This window comes from Daphnia pulicaria, chromosome 10 (assembly GCF_021234035.1).
Source record: "Daphnia pulicaria isolate SC F1-1A chromosome 10, SC_F0-13Bv2, whole genome shotgun sequence".
NCBI lineage: Eukaryota > Metazoa > Arthropoda > Branchiopoda > Diplostraca > Daphniidae > Daphnia > Daphnia pulicaria.
The window spans coordinates 6,725,227-6,740,109 of NC_060922.1; the positions used below are offsets into that span (position 1 = coordinate 6,725,227).

At 38.3% G+C, this 14,883-nt stretch overlaps 2 protein-coding genes and 3 long non-coding RNA genes across 15 annotated transcripts; 3 read left to right on the forward strand and 2 right to left on the reverse strand.

The window, feature by feature from the left end:
• The first annotated feature begins 2,299 nt into the window (after positions 1 to 2,299).
• On the forward strand, positions 2,300 to 3,786 carry LOC124314958. Of its 2 annotated transcripts, none has more exons than XR_006911424.1 (6): positions 2,300 to 2,447; positions 2,525 to 2,614; positions 2,679 to 2,799; positions 2,873 to 2,993; positions 3,319 to 3,536; positions 3,610 to 3,786. It is a non-coding gene; the product is annotated as an uncharacterized LOC124314958 (long non-coding RNA). The 2 variants fall into 2 exon arrangements; XR_006911425.1 differs by having other exon boundaries at positions 2,900 to 2,993.
• A 704-nt stretch (positions 3,787 to 4,490) lies between these two features.
• LOC124314900 lies at positions 4,491 to 6,106 on the reverse strand. 3 transcript variants are annotated; one of them, XR_006911299.1, is made up of 6 exons: positions 5,997 to 6,106; positions 5,789 to 5,938; positions 5,675 to 5,709; positions 5,400 to 5,549; positions 5,087 to 5,174; positions 4,491 to 4,995 (listed from the first exon to the last, which is right to left on the reverse strand). It is a non-coding gene; the product is annotated as an uncharacterized LOC124314900 (long non-coding RNA). The 3 variants fall into 3 exon arrangements; XR_006911298.1 differs by lacking the exon at positions 5,675 to 5,709 and having other exon boundaries at positions 5,997 to 6,103; XR_006911300.1 differs by lacking the exon at positions 5,675 to 5,709 and having other exon boundaries at positions 6,006 to 6,020.
• A 99-nt stretch (positions 6,107 to 6,205) lies between these two features.
• On the forward strand, positions 6,206 to 7,899 carry LOC124314932. Of its 3 annotated transcripts, none has more exons than XR_006911380.1 (5): positions 6,206 to 6,271; positions 6,372 to 6,590; positions 6,653 to 6,750; positions 6,819 to 7,050; positions 7,857 to 7,899. It is a non-coding gene; the product is annotated as an uncharacterized LOC124314932 (long non-coding RNA). The 3 variants fall into 3 exon arrangements; XR_006911378.1 differs by having other exon boundaries at positions 6,207 to 6,310; XR_006911379.1 differs by having other exon boundaries at positions 6,207 to 6,310; positions 6,653 to 6,740.
• A 446-nt stretch (positions 7,900 to 8,345) lies between these two features.
• On the reverse strand, positions 8,346 to 10,581 carry LOC124314825 (extensin-2-like). 4 transcript variants are annotated; one of them, XR_006911289.1, is made up of 5 exons: positions 10,539 to 10,581; positions 10,267 to 10,466; positions 9,992 to 10,206; positions 9,287 to 9,568; positions 8,346 to 9,226 (listed from the first exon to the last, which is right to left on the reverse strand). XR_006911289.1 is itself a non-coding variant. In XM_046780209.1 (5 exons), the coding sequence occupies exons 4-5, from the start codon at positions 9,361 to 9,363 to the stop codon at positions 8,681 to 8,683; spliced, it is 597 nt and encodes a 198-aa protein (XP_046636165.1). In that variant the 5' UTR covers positions 9,364 to 9,568; positions 9,992 to 10,206; positions 10,267 to 10,471; positions 10,539 to 10,581; the 3' UTR covers positions 8,346 to 8,680. The 4 variants fall into 4 exon arrangements, 2 of the variants coding, with proteins under 2 accessions (XP_046636165.1, XP_046636166.1); XR_006911290.1 differs by having other exon boundaries at positions 9,287 to 9,520; positions 10,267 to 10,471; XM_046780209.1 differs by having other exon boundaries at positions 8,346 to 9,200; positions 10,267 to 10,471.
• Positions 10,582 to 11,465: 884 nt separating this feature from the next.
• Positions 11,466 to 14,449, forward strand: LOC124314752 (bestrophin-6-like). 3 transcript variants are annotated; one of them, XR_006911287.1, is made up of 13 exons: positions 11,466 to 11,609; positions 11,922 to 12,029; positions 12,122 to 12,232; positions 12,308 to 12,488; positions 12,577 to 12,697; positions 12,779 to 12,856; positions 12,943 to 13,061; positions 13,139 to 13,174; positions 13,263 to 13,385; positions 13,510 to 13,617; positions 13,682 to 13,741; positions 13,803 to 14,046; positions 14,109 to 14,449. XR_006911287.1 is itself a non-coding variant. In XM_046780098.1 (12 exons), the coding sequence occupies exons 1-12, from the start codon at positions 11,572 to 11,574 to the stop codon at positions 13,872 to 13,874; spliced, it is 1,155 nt and encodes a 384-aa protein (XP_046636054.1). In that variant the 5' UTR covers positions 11,466 to 11,571; the 3' UTR covers positions 13,875 to 14,107. The 3 variants fall into 3 exon arrangements, 1 of the variants encoding a protein (XP_046636054.1); XR_006911288.1 differs by having other exon boundaries at positions 11,925 to 12,029; XM_046780098.1 differs by lacking the exon at positions 14,109 to 14,449 and having other exon boundaries at positions 13,803 to 14,107.
• The last annotated feature ends 434 nt before the right edge of the window (positions 14,450 to 14,883 follow it).

A 14,883-nucleotide genomic window follows, 5' to 3' on the forward strand; every position in this document is an offset into this window, starting at 1 on the left:
CGCCATAGGTACCCTTTCGTATGGGAAAACAAAAAAAGGGGGCAAACTGACACCTGCTGCACTGAATGTTCCCATTACCTTAATTTTGAAGTGTTAATACGTTTCTCTACATCTTTTCAAATATATATCTTACTGTGACCGATCGTTTTGAATTTCTTCGTTTCACAATGAAAACGTCGTCGATTCCCTTGGGTACGAGAAGTTTCACGCTTTTAGGATTAGGTTCCAATTGAATCCCTATTTCATCAGCGTTGAACAAACGAGAAGGTTGCTGTAAGATTTCCGGGCAATTTTCGTCCTCCAAAAAGGATTCCAGTCCCGTATACCAATCTTTTATATCTCCCTCCGTCACCTGTTAACAATAAGAAGTAACAAAAACATTATAACTAAAACTAAATTTCAATATATAGCAACGTAATCACCCTTGTTCTCCCTCCATCAAGATCTTCAGACCTCCTCAGGGACAGATTATGACGAGCTTTCAGTGTATCTACCCACTTCATTGAAGGCCGGTTATTCTTGAAGGAGGTATTCGCATCAATTTTGCAATAAATACGCTGTACAGTGTCAAGAAGTTCCCTTCTTGTAAGAGGGCAGCAAATAACTGCCCTTCGAAGAACCCAATTCACAAGCAATTTTTCTTCATTCAAAGGAAGAATGGTAGGCCTACCTCGAACAGGGGTTTCACCGTTAGAATTCAGTCTATTACATAGAGTGGTTTTGGCAACTTGATTCTTTTCTGCAGCTGCTCTGATCGACATTCCATTATGGACATCATCGATTGCATCTTTCATACTTTCTTCACTGAACTTCATTATAAACTTAAAGAACTAAACACTAGCACAAACACACAAACGAACACAACAGACAGACGAATTCTTTCAGAATCCAAGACAGCCCTGAGGCGATATTCGAAATATTTTAAAAAATGACTTACCCGAGATTCGAACCAACGACCAAGAGAGATAATCCGATTCCCAGGCAGCCACTTTATCCACTGAGCCATGGGAACATACAAGAATAGGGCGATCTCTTCAATGTATTATGCAAATCGTAGGATAGAACACGCAGAATTAATTTTACGGGTATCCTTACTGTGCTATAAATTCGGGACAGCCCTGAGGCGATATTCGAAATATCTCAAAAAATGCCTTACCCGAGATTCGAACCAACGACCAAGAAAGATAATCCGATTCCCAGGCAGCCACTTTATCCACTGAGCCATGGGAACATACAAGAATAGGGCGATCTCTTCAATGTATGATGCAAATCGTAGGATAGAACACGCAGAATTAATTTTACGGGTATCCTTACTGTGCTATAAATTCGGGACAGCCCTGAGGCAATATTCGAAATATTTCAAAAAATGCATTACCCGAGATTCGAACCAACGACCAAGAAAGATAATCAGATTCCCAGGCAGCCCCTTATCCACTGAGCCATTGGAACATACAAGAATTGGGCGATCTCTTCAATGTATGATGCAAATCGTAGGATAGAACACGCAGAATTAATTTTACGGGTATCCTTACTGTGCTATAAATTCGGGACAGCCCTGAGGCGATATTCGAAATATTTCAAAAAATGTCTCACCTGAGATTCGAACCAACGACCAAGAAAGATAAACCGAATCCTAGGCAGCAACTTATTCACTGTGCCATGGGAACATACAAGAGTGGGGTGATCTCTTTAATGTATGATGCAAATCGTAGGATCAAATAATTTTACGGGTATCCTTACTGTGCTCCATGAAATCCAACGTGCCATGAAACACTGTCGATCTCTTGTGTCGATCTCTTGTGTAATACCATTGACAATAGTTGTGCAATTCGGAATAAGAGGGATGCTGACAGTAAAAAATGTTGGTTAACGTTTATTCATATAAAGACACTTTTAGATGTGAAGGGAGTCGAACTTTAACCGTCTATACGCTAGATTGGTAGGTTAACATGCTATCCGTAAGACCAATCGTGTGTTTTGATTATCTGTTTTCATTACTTTTAAAAAGTGGTTGTTGCTACAGCACCAACGGTAGATGGCGCTGGCGACTGTCCCGCATTTGGTTTCTTTGTCCCATACTTTTTATCAGTGTCCCGACTTAGGAAGGTGTTCGGCCTATACTAAAGCATGCGAAACGGCAATAGCCAAAAAGTGTCCCGAATTAGGAACAATACCCTATGACTATTTGAAATCCAGTGGTGCCCCCTGGTGGCATCCACAGCGGATCCCGCATTTTAGCCCCCTATGGGCAGACGATGACGATGACGATGACGATGACGAATTATGGCGACCCCTTCCTTCGGCCAAGTGATGAAGTGACAACAGGCCCATTCTTTCCCATTTAACACGCCATGTTCATGGATAGTGGATACTCAGTGTAGTTGTTACGCCCTGTTTTCCACTCATCAAAGTCGTCGTTTGTTGAATGCATCATCCAGTTGATACAGGTAAAAAACAATAATAGCCTAGTCATAAATTCGTAAATACTTCTTAACATATTTAGTTAATATTCATCCAATTATAGGCAGTTTCTATTGATCTTGGTAGATCACTAACCCCAGTGTCAACATGTATTGTCAACATGTTTTTCAACAAATAATGCATTGACAGACAAGTATTATTCTTCTTTTGGTTTGAAATTTTTTATTTTGCATCATAGATTGTATTTTCTGTCATAGGGAAAACTATGGAAAACATCCTCTAGCCCATGGGCAATCTTCAGGTTTATTGCAGCAGCTTTAGAATGCTTTTGCAACTTTTCAGCAACTTTTGTCACGTACAGAAACAATTTTAAAGCAAGTAAGTGAATCGTGAAAGTTGTGGCTTTTCAAACAGTCCATTTTCCAATCTACTTTCATTCATTTTGTAAAAGCATGTCAAAGAAGTTTCCTTTCTCCAGGTGGTGCTGCCGTGTCATGAAGATGCCTGTTCGAGAGGGTCTCTACTATATTGCAAGACAGAAATTATGTGATGAAAACAGGAAATCTGAAATGGTAATAATGTACTTGTATGATAAATCAAGTAGGTTAGCATTTTGTGCTTGATGTCAAAGACAAGTGACATCTTATTTTGTGCTTCTAAATAGAACTTTTGTTGAAAGTTCTTGTAAAGAGTTGTAAATTTTGTTTGATCAAACAGAACATAAATTCCCTTAATTCTTAAAAACCTTAAATGAAATCTTTGTGATGTGATGATCTTTGGTCATCTTGAGTTCTTTTTCTCTAGTTTGGTGTAAATTTAAAGTAAATCATTATTGGCATCTTTATTTTTCACATTCCAAAATGTTTTTTGGTTTATTAATGTTCTTTTACTTAGTAGGTGTTCATGGGGTATTGCAGTCATTTTCCAGTTAAGAGATGTACTGAAATGGAGCTTGTGCAGACTTGCAGTTCAACATCATACTTCAATGTGTCATTTGCTTCTGTTGGTGCCCATGCAGTGTTGAACAGTTGGTTAAAATAGTCAATGTCCTGTCGGGCTTATTTTATCGGCTGCGTTTTGTCGTTATGTCGTCGACCCTTGCTACAGGCGTTGAGGTGATGCTTTATGTACAGTACAGTCTCGTTCAATTAGTATGACCTTTAGTTAAAATATCCCTTCTCATTTCAGTTCAATCGTTTGCTGCCGTTCCGTTCCATAGACTTGATCCATCGGTGAACTGAGGTTGCTGAAATTCAAAACTCGTCAAGAAATTATGTAGATGTAGATAAAATAACAAGTGCATATCTGGGCTCCCTTCTTTTCTGTGGCCCCGTTTCCCTAATTAACCACTAACCAACGCCCGCCGGTGGTCACTCACCCGCTGTGAAACCAGGAGGAGGGGGAGGGCTCTGGTCGAACGGGGACTTGGAAGGCGCATGATCCGATGAAAACTTTTGGAGGGTCATGAGTCTAACCCGGAAGCCTAGTATGACTACATCTCCCCGGAAAAACTTGCCTCGTACTTCTCTCTTCTTCTCGGTCCAGATAAATATCTCTGGGGGCCGTAGACATGTCCTATAACAGCATGTGCGAGTTAAACAAAGCAACCCACTACCCAATGAAACAAAAAGCCATGGTTTATTATTTGCGGAAATCTCCGTCAGTCAAGTTACAAATTTTTCTAATTCAAGAACTCGTGTAGAATTTTGCATCTAGTCTATTAGTGCAAATCGCGATTCCATGTGTTTGGTAGTTAAGAAAATGGTTGTTTAAAAAACAAACAATGGGGTGTTCTGAGTAGCCAAAAGACTCGCCATTGTTTGTTTTTTAAACAACCATCTTCATAACTACCAAACACATAGGATCGCTATTTGCACCAGTAAATTAAAATTTAACTATAAAATTAAAATTTGTAACTTGACTGACGCAGATTTCCGTAGAACGAAACCGCTTTTTTTGTCTCATTGCCGCAGCGGTTGCGTTTAAACTCGTACAGAAGAAAAGTGTCTTGAACCGGACGCTCTGTTTATTGAATTTTTTGCACGTTTTAAAAGAGAAATAAAACTTAGTTCATGCAATATATTTAATTTTATTTATTACAGATATTACAAGGTTAAGGTTTAACATTGGTTTATAGGGTTAAGGGTATAAATTTAAGGGTTAGTGGGTTTATGTTTTCGGGGTTGAAAGGATTGGAAGGTATATGTTTGTGAGGTTTGGAGATTAATTGGTAGGGCAACATTTGTAGGGTTATAGATTAACTGAATTTTTATCCAAACTTGAAATATCCTCCCTCCCCCCTCCAACATCCCCCACTTTTCTTTCCCATTCCCGGAAACATGTTTATTATTTGTTGATAAAACAACCCATATTTGTTTTTGTTGCTTCTGAACTTATAAACGGTAAACTGCAATAGTCACGATGACAATTTAACAAAATATGATGCAACTTCGGTAACACAACATCACCACCAAGGAACGGCCAATTGAACTTGATGTAGAAAGATCTTTCACCAGCATAGGCTGCAACAACGTGCCACATCGGACAGCAACTACACGAACATACATGATCAACCTATGACCAAAATGAAATGAATTAAATAATCTTCAGTATCAATGGAAATGCTGTCAATTAAAAGACGAATAAATGTCACTTTGTTATTTACAAGAATTAAAGCCCTCAGCTGGCTACGTCAAATCCATGTGTAAGTTGGGCAGCAACAAAGAAGCTCAAACTCCACCAGGGTTTTAATCCTATTAAAAAAAAACTCAATTACTATCAAGCAACAATTCTCAAATGACAAAACAATTTGGACGAAGTTAAGTTGAACTACAAAATCCTTCAGAATAAATGTTGCAAAGGAATGTACAGTTGGCAAGCTTTTCAAAGGTTCAATTTCCACAACTGAAATAGGTTGAAGAGATAGGCACTAACTAAATCTGTAGTCTCACAGTTAGAAAGTTGAACATTATATTTACCTGAATTGTTCTGAAGTGTTTCTGACAAACATGAAGCTGGTACAGGAAAAAGAGACATTTTGGCAAAATGTTCAGCTGCTCAGGCCACATGATCAGATGAAATTGCCATGTAGAAATTATAGGCTGATACCAGATACCAGGGTGTTAATCCTATTTTTAAAAAAACAAACAACTCAATTACTATCAAGCAACAATTTCTCAAATGAAAAAACATTTTGATCGAAGTTAAGTTAAACTACAAAATCCTTCAGAATAAATTTTGCAAAGGAAAGTACAGTTGGCAAGCTTTTCAAAGGTTAAATCTCCACAACTGAAATAGGTTGAAGAGAACTAGTTGAAGAGAACTAAATCTGTAGTCTCACAGTTAGAAAGTTTTACATTATATTTACCCGAATTGTTCTGAAGTGTTTCTGACAAACATGAAGCTGGTACAGGAAAAAGAGACGACATTTTGCAGAATGTTCAGCTGCTTAGGCCACATGATCAGATGAAATTGCCATGTAGAAACTAGAAAGTATAGGCTGTTACCAGATAAATACCTAAATTCACACACAAATGATTAACACAGTCACATCCAAGAATCCTAAGAGCAATTACCATTATTACGAATAAAAATGTCAAGAAAGAAAAGTACGCCGTATTATCCAATCCAACGATACGTTTTCAACATGTGGTTTCTAATCAGTGTTTTAAGGGTATCGCCATTTTGTCGCCTGCTACAAAGTTTTTACAAAGTGCCCAACAGCCCAATATTGCAACCAACTTTCAAAACTCATTACTAGATGTCGCCAGTGTCGCCCTTGTTGTTTTTACATCGTGAAAGGAGGCAAAATGGGCGAAACAATTGGATGCTAATTAATATTTATGTTCCGGTGATTTCATATACCAAATTGAACTTCGTATCAATATAGGTTTATCTTTACCTAATTTCCTTATTTTGATACTGTACCAACTTATTTCTTCAAATTTTAGATGCATACTGTCAGTCATTCCAAAAAGTTTACTCAGCGCTCAGTCACTTTCCCTCCAATAGACCCATCATGTTGTCAAAAGCCTTAAAACTCATCTGTGAAGCTCACATATCGTGGAATACAAATGTGCGGAGACAAGGTATTTCCCCATTCTGCTACCACACCAACCACACCATGTCAAATGCCATACTAAATTCATCACCATTCACCTATGATAAAGGTAAGCATCAATATAACCTATCACCATGCTACTGAATACTTCATAATGACACTTTCTTTCAGGAAATTTACCTCAACCTGAGGAGTAAGGCTGTTGGTTGCTGTGATTTCCATTTTACGGTTTTTTTTACATGAAAACTTCAGTGTACTTGTTAGTATAGGTAAAGATTGAAATGCTTTATTAACTGTTATATTTTCAATTCATTTATGCAATACATTTTTTTTACAGAGCACATAATAGATCCTTGAGCCAATGCTGACCTTTGTCCATGAAGGAAGAGGGACATCCAGCAACGTTCTGCTCCATCCTTATCGACCATCCTTACCGACGTACGCTCATCTAGCTTCACTGCTTTTGCTGCTACAACTTGTTTTACTTCACCGACGAGTTGGAACACTTCAGTGGTCGCTACCCTTTGCTGTTACACACCTGCAGTTACTCACCACGGGATTATGCCCAGGTACCCGACAATTGACTTACTTTCGTAGATTATCTACTAATAATCTAGTTGCGTTAAACTCTGTGTCTGTGTAATAATTCAAAAATCAGGCCCTTCTTGCGCGCAAACAAAGTTTTACTTTGACGTTTCTTTTTTCTAACGCTAGATGGCTTTTTGAAAATTTCAGCTGTCAAAACAGTCAGTTTCAGTTACTTTGCACATCTTTTTAAACATTTATTGGCAGTTATTTTGTTGAAATATTTAGTGATAACTAGCGCTAACTATTCCCCCAACAAAGCTCACTTGTTAGATTTTTAAAAATGTGTTTTTTTTTCTACTTCCGGTTTTCTCATTTCTGTCAGTAGTTTAGTAAATATTAATCGTACGCACAAAAGAACCACATATTCGTGATCCTCGTAAAATTTGTGGTAAAGTTCATGTTCTGTTTTTTACGTTTTCGTACTTCCTGTTTTGAAAATTTTCCTGAATTCAGGAAAATTCTCGATTTTGGCCAAATTTTAGATTTCGTTTAAATCACACCTAATCGACCCCAAATTTCATGGGGATCACGAATATGTGGTTTAATTTGACGACAGCTCAATGGTTGAGGCGCTGTGGTTACTTCCGGTATACTTCCGGATTTTTTTTTAAAGACTAGCAAGTGAGCTTTGTTCTGTTTACAGTTCTCAACATTGCAAGCTTGATTTAAACTTTAAAAAATTGCATATTTAAATCTTTGAGCTAAAACACCTGATTATTGTTTCTTTCTGTATTATGTAACTTTTATTGGCATGTCAGTAAATAAGAATTGTTTTCTCTTTATTCAGGTAATGCAGAGGAAATTTCGAGAAGATGGACACCATAACGTCGCCGGTATCTCCAAAGTGTCAGCGCGGATCATCATTTGTTGTTGGTTATGTGTTCGTTTGTGTTAGTTAACCCGTTGTCTGCCACGCCTTTGTTCTCCCCTAGCTCCTTAGCACGGGCCGCGCTGTTCGGCTTCGTGGTTTTCATGCCGCGGGGTCGGAAAGTCGCCAAGCCCAAAATTTGCCGCAAGGCAAGCCTGTTAGGCAATGCACCATAGTTCCCCCTTTTCAGCACGGACTTGTCAGCAATGGCAAGTCGCACCTTGGCCATGGATCCTTCAGACGTGGCGCGTAGAGTACAACCTACGGGTTGTATGGCGAGGAGTCAACGGGTTAACTTAAGTGTATGTATGTATATGATTGTAAAGTGTGGTGGAATTGTGGGTGGAGGTGGGACAATAAAGCAATTCCTTTTAATGATTTTGTTTGCTGTGGCTCATAACTTAAAATTAAAAAATGTTTAGTTCACGATTTATATATTTTTTACAACTTTGAAGTTTTACATATGTTATAGGCAAATGACTTTCTGACTCTGATCAACTCCAGACCCTTCAAATAAACTTCTATGAGAAACCAAACACTATCTGCAACTCCTTTGTTACACCAAATAAAATTAAAAACAGAGCCGTTAACATCATTTTTCTTTTAAGTCAACACCACAATACGTATCTTTCGTAACTTGCCCTGTAAATGAAGTTCGTCCCAACATCAGAACATGTCGGAATACAGAGCGACTAGAGCAATAGTCACTTCCAACATGTGAAATAGGAAAGATACAATAAAAATCAGAAAACGTCGCTGTAGTAAGTTGGAGAAGCGTAGGGTGTGGCGTAATATTCAGGTGCCTTAGTGGTGTAGTAACTCGGGATAGAGTAATAGTTCGGAGCTTCGGTGTAGCTGGTCGGAGCAGCGAAAGTAGTGGTATAATACTCAGGTGCCTTGGTAGCGTAGTACTTAGGGGCCTCGGTGTAGTAGCTAGGTGTAGCGTGGGTTGTGGTGTAGTAAACTGGTGCCTCGGTGTAGTATTCCGGTTCAACGTAGTACGAAGGAGCAGCCGCTGTGTAGTAAGTCGGGGCTGCGTAATACTTGGCCGCCTCAGTTGTAGTTGTGTAGCTTGAGGCAGAGTAATACTTCGGGGCTTCAGTGTAGTGCCTCGGGGAAGCATAAGTTGTGGTGTAATACTCTGGAGCCTTGGTGGTGTAGTACTTGGGCGGCTCGGTGTAGTATTCAGCCGCTTTGGTGGTGTAATAAGTTGGAGCCTCGGTGTAGTAGCTAGGAACTGAGTAATACTTGGCAGGATCAAGTCTATGCAACGGCAGAAAACGATGAAACTGAAAACGAATAGAGATTTTAATTAAAAGTCAATAACTGAACGAAACATCAAGCATTACCTCAACCCCGGTACCAAGGGACGACATATCGACAAAACACAGCCGATAAAATAAGCCCGGCAGCCATCAGGCATCATTTACTATGTTACCCAACTGTTCAACACTGCATATACTGCAATTACTGCATATACACCAACATAGGCAAATGACACATTTAAGTGTTATGTTGAACTGCAAGTCTGCACCAAACTCCATTTCAGAGCATATCTCAATTGGAAAGGGGCTGAAAAACCACTATACACAAAACAGCAACACCATAAACATCAAACAAACCACAAACTCCTACAAAGCAAAAGAAAATTAATGAACCAAAAACATTTTGAAATGTGAAAAAGGTTACTGATAATCCAATTTACTAAATTTAAAACTAATAATAAATTGAAATTAAAAAAGAAACCAGGAAATAATTCTGTACATCTACTTCCAATATGTTACAAAAACTTGGTAATACTAAGTGGGAATTTTTGTTCTATTGGTTCTCATTTGATTGGAAGAAAATTGAAAAAAAAAACTCAGTGGAAGCTGACCAACAATGTGACTATTTTTGAACAGAACCAATTATTTGGAAGGAGTAAATATTAACCCTAATTTTCAACATCACATCAAGTTAAACTTGTCTGTTGAATACAAAAAAACAAAAAAAAAACAAGCAAACAAAGAAAACACAAGACTTGCCAATACAACCAATAATATCAATTTAATTACCAATTCAAGAAGTCTTCCTGCAGTGACACTTCAGAGTTCAGATAACACCAGCTTAATAAACTGCATGCAGCAGCTGCAGCTCAACTTGACTCGATCGCACCTTTCACCAGCTGGCTGCAACAAAACCATGTTAAATGAATGACAGCCATGAAGCTCAGACTTTGTTGTGTTTTCAATTTCTGCAACAGTTGTGCAAAGGGATCTCTGTCTCTGAACTAAACATCAACTAATAAAACCTATTGCATTATTGCAGGGAAATTTATCATCAAAATTACTTTACAAGCTCTTTAGTGTTTCTGCACGAGATCAGACGTAGAGCCGAATAGGTACAGCTAACAATCGCCGACATTTCGGCGATTATGAAACATACAGCTGGTAAAGGTAGCAAGAAGAACACCTATCACTGGCTGGCTGCAACAAAACAATCTGCACATAGCACATTTGACTGACACACAGAAGCTCAGAATTCACCAGCCTGTTCTAAGACATCAATGAAAAAATATTCAATGAACCTAATACTCATCATGATAGTCAATTGCAAAATTACCTTAAGTGCGAGTAATAATTTGTCAGGGTCCAGCAGGTCCAGCAGGTCCAGCAGGTCCAGCAGGTCCAGCTATTAAATTTAGCTATTAGTACGCCTCTTAAATCTTAACCGACACTCGCAACGTGTTCGGTCGCCATATTATTTTCAATTTTCTTTCCGGCAACAAAGGTCCTAATCAGACAACAACATTGGACGACTGCCGCCAGATGGCCCACAGCTCGACGATTTCGCCATCTAGGCAGAGTCATCTGATCTAGGTGGTTAAATTTGAGTAAAAGTTTTACTATAAACCGTTAACGGTTTAACGGACTCGTTCATTTGCCTTTACTATTACAACCTTGAAATTTTCTGTAAAATGTGGCACATGGAACTCATGGGATAATGGTTAGTCGCTTAATATGATAATATATCCTTTCAATTCAATGCTGTTGACGTGCGTGTTGTGATGGTTTTATTCTCCAAAGAGACGGTAGCCTTTGCCTGCTTAAATAGTGCTACTTGCTTGTACGTTTCTACAAAAAGGATACGACAAATTATGATCGATGACGAACTTAAGAGTTTATATCAGACAACAGAGGCTCGCGCTACCACTTTCACTTCGTCCTACTTCTGTACATTCCATGGAATTTAATTCTCAGACGGTCAAACACAACTGTCTGGAGTTTTCAAAGTCTTAAACGTTACATTATTCATTGGAGACGAGAAAAACTTCAAGACGGAACCGACCTGTAAGCCTCACACTGGTTACATCCGTGCCGACTATTGCTTAAAATGGAACCTTATATAGTGTGATGATTGAAACCTTGACGAACCCCATGATTGTTTATCAACAGGAATGATCTCTGCGGTGGTGAGGTTTTCCGGGCTTGATAGAGTTTGTATGCATTATTGGATATAAGTACTATATAAGTGAGTTTAGGCCATGCAATACTTCCAGTAAGGGTACAGCAACGCCCGGTTTGACGAACCGTGTTAGCCCAATTGGAGATTGCATACCCCCCATCCTTTCTCGCCGAGTGAGATTTCAAATAGCATGCCAAATTCTGATCAAAATTTTATAGATTCAAATAGGTGAAATATTTACCACAAATTTATTAATCGTATTTTTTAAATTTACTAGACCTGCAAGGTATAATTTAATATTTTAGAGGGAGTGAGGTCGTTTTCCCTTTTAGTATAAATTGTACAATAAATTAATGCAATACTGTGTTATTTATAACGGCGTGAGCTTTAAATGTGATAACGAGTGAATTGAAGGCTCAGTATACCTGGGTTTTTCTTATCTTTTGTATAATTGTGTACTTAAGCATCGCACTTATTGGTTGATTTATTTTTTGGTTGGTTAACACGAACAATCTAATTATTTGCGGCTTGATACTGTAGCAGTTGTCGAGGGTCCTATTACACGATGAGCAGTAAAAAGGCATCGATCGTGATGTTAGCTGCTGCTGACGCCAGCCGTTTTGGCGAAAGTATTAACATTGTCTTCCGGTAAACCACGTTAATTATCATTTATTTATATCATCAGTATTAATGTAATTGCCATTCAATTTTTATTGTGTTTTCCATTCCAAATGGTAAAGATGGAAGAGAAGTCTCTACAAGATGATTTGGAGGCATTCACTGGTTTTCCTTGTCGTTTACTTCTCGTTAACAGCACTCTACAATTTCGGTTTGGGAAAGGACAACAAAAAGTTAATTCAAATTTTGTCCACATACCTTTTTCAAAGAAGAGTTATTCTCACGTGTAGCCCTTTTTCTTCTGACAGACACTTTGAGGCTTTGAGCGCCTATTTCGCCCGCTACACGCGCTCGTTTAACTGGATGATTATGCTCGGATTCTTCACCAACACGGCGCTGCATCGCTTGTTCACTCTGCAGATGACGACGCCTGGTACAGCTAAAACCACTACCATCTTCATCATGTCTCTGAAACAAGATTTACCTGAAGTATAAAATTGTGAAACAGACGACGTCAGATATTTTATTTATTATTCAAATAAACTTACTAAATGTTTATTTTCTTTTGGGACGAAAGGGTCCGGATATTGTTGACCAGTACGCCCGGTGGGTTGTCCTCGCATGGATCCTCACATTCCGCTCCGTGTGCAAACCTTTGCGAGACAAATTTCCAAATTTAACTGCAATCCAAACTTCAGGTTATATTTCACTATAGAGTGATAAGTGAAATTATAAGACGAGCTCCCGTTTGACACCTCGAACCTCTATTTACTGTATAGGGATCCTTCTGGAGGAGGAGAAACGTATTCTTCAGCGCGGAGGATATCCCACACCACGCCCTTTAATTGTCATCGAGTGTACGTTTCATATACGGCAACATATCAAATAGATTTGTTTTAAACTAGGCTATTAAATAGTAAAAATAATGGGATTCTGTCCTCAGGGTTACTTTTGCTGCTCAAAGAGTGTGTCAAGGAAGACCGTTATATTAACAAGTCAAGTCACAACAAGAACGTTGAAGCCGTCATGACGTTCAAAAAAGGTTGCAGCAATATCATCAAGGTATATTATCCGTTATCTTGTTTATACACCATATTGCGTAACATGGAAATAACGAAGGTTATTTGGTCCATTTTCAGTTCTCTACACAGAACATTCCATACGCTGTCATTCAGGTATATTTAAAAATAAAAAAGGAAATGATTAAATATAACTGTACTGAGTTAATGGCATTGCCATATTGTGGTGATTGTTGGCTTAAAGGCCGTCATCATTGTAGTCTACTGCTTCGGGGTGGTTACGGCGATGGCTCGCAATCTTCCAAAGTTTGACAATGAAATCGTCCGCCACGTCATTGGGTACTTCCCCGTGATGCCCTACATCCAGGTTGACTTTTATACGTCTGACTTTCACTTTCACTTTTGTCTCTCTTAACTTGGGTATTCCCTTGAGATGCCAATCTTTGATAATTAAGTTATAAATTGTTCCTTGCACACACAATGCTTTGTAGTTTTTCGTATTCATCGCTTGGCTCAGTGTCGGCAGAGCAGCCGTGAATCCATTTGGAAACGACGACACGGACATTGACGTCAGAAAACTTTGCGAAGCTCACATGCAGGTAAACGGCTAGAATGCCAATGGCAACAGAAAGTTTCTAAATTTAGAATTTTATTTACTTGTAGGATCTCAACTGGCTGACAGAATTGTATACGAAAAAGTTGGATGACGTCTTTTATAATTTGGTGAGAAAATTTCGGAACAAAACATGTAAGGCGAAAATTAATCGATCTCAAATATGTGTAGCCTCAAAAGCAATTTAGATCTAATAACCAAGAACAGCCTTCAAAGCTTCCATTCCTAGAAACAGCCTGCTGATTTCGGCAAAGATTTGCGCTGTTGTCCAAAGTGTTTTCGAAAAATCCTCATACAACGCACAGAGCAAATTGCACATGCACCATCGCAATTTATTCAAGCGAATATTTTGTTTGCGTTGCCACAGAATCTTCGACGTGTAGACACATCCTCTGCTGCTGCAGTTGATTTAATTGTATATTTAATTTGTATTCATTATTGGCGCCTGAATTTGAATAAAATTGCGATTCTTTTTAGGTTGACTCTGATTCTGTTTTAAGCATTTTTCAAGTCCATCGCTCGAACCGATGATCGTAGCATTTAAGTGGATAAAAAAAAATGGATCAACTACCAGCACCAAAAATGGCAAACGAAATTAACGCGTAAATCCAAAAAGACTTTCACAGGTACCAGATTAAATTTTAAAAGCCGCATTTTGCATAAATATTTGACCCAGACGATAGAGGATTTTCTACTTTCTCGATTCAAAAGTCGTCGCCTTAACTTGCCACTGCTGCAACCTATGGCTTACAGGTAATCAGGTGCACATTACTATGACACGACCTTCATAAGGAGAGACACGTGAATTCAAAAGAATTTGAAGGGGGAAAAATAAAGAATAGGAAAAGTAATTAAGCGCTGTCATTATAATTTGTGAAGCCATCTGCATGTTGACTTTAGAAAGGTGAAGATTTTCATAAATTTTTAAAATTACATTTTTCTTTTTATTGGCTGGGCACCAGTTGTAAGCATGTTCAAATGTAACGTAGATTTTTAAAAGAGGATTTTTGTAAAAAAGTCGTTTAATAAATAGTTCATTTATAACAACTTTAACAAGTGCATTTCATACCAGTCACTTGACCGAAGCACTATTTTATTTACGCATATAAATCATAAAAAATTAAATGTCAAAATCGTAATGGAGATGTAAATAGCAGGTGATTTTTGGAGATTTTTAAAAATTACTATTGCTATTTACAAATATTAAGCCTATCAAAATGAATCAGTTATATTTGCACATTCTTGCAAACAA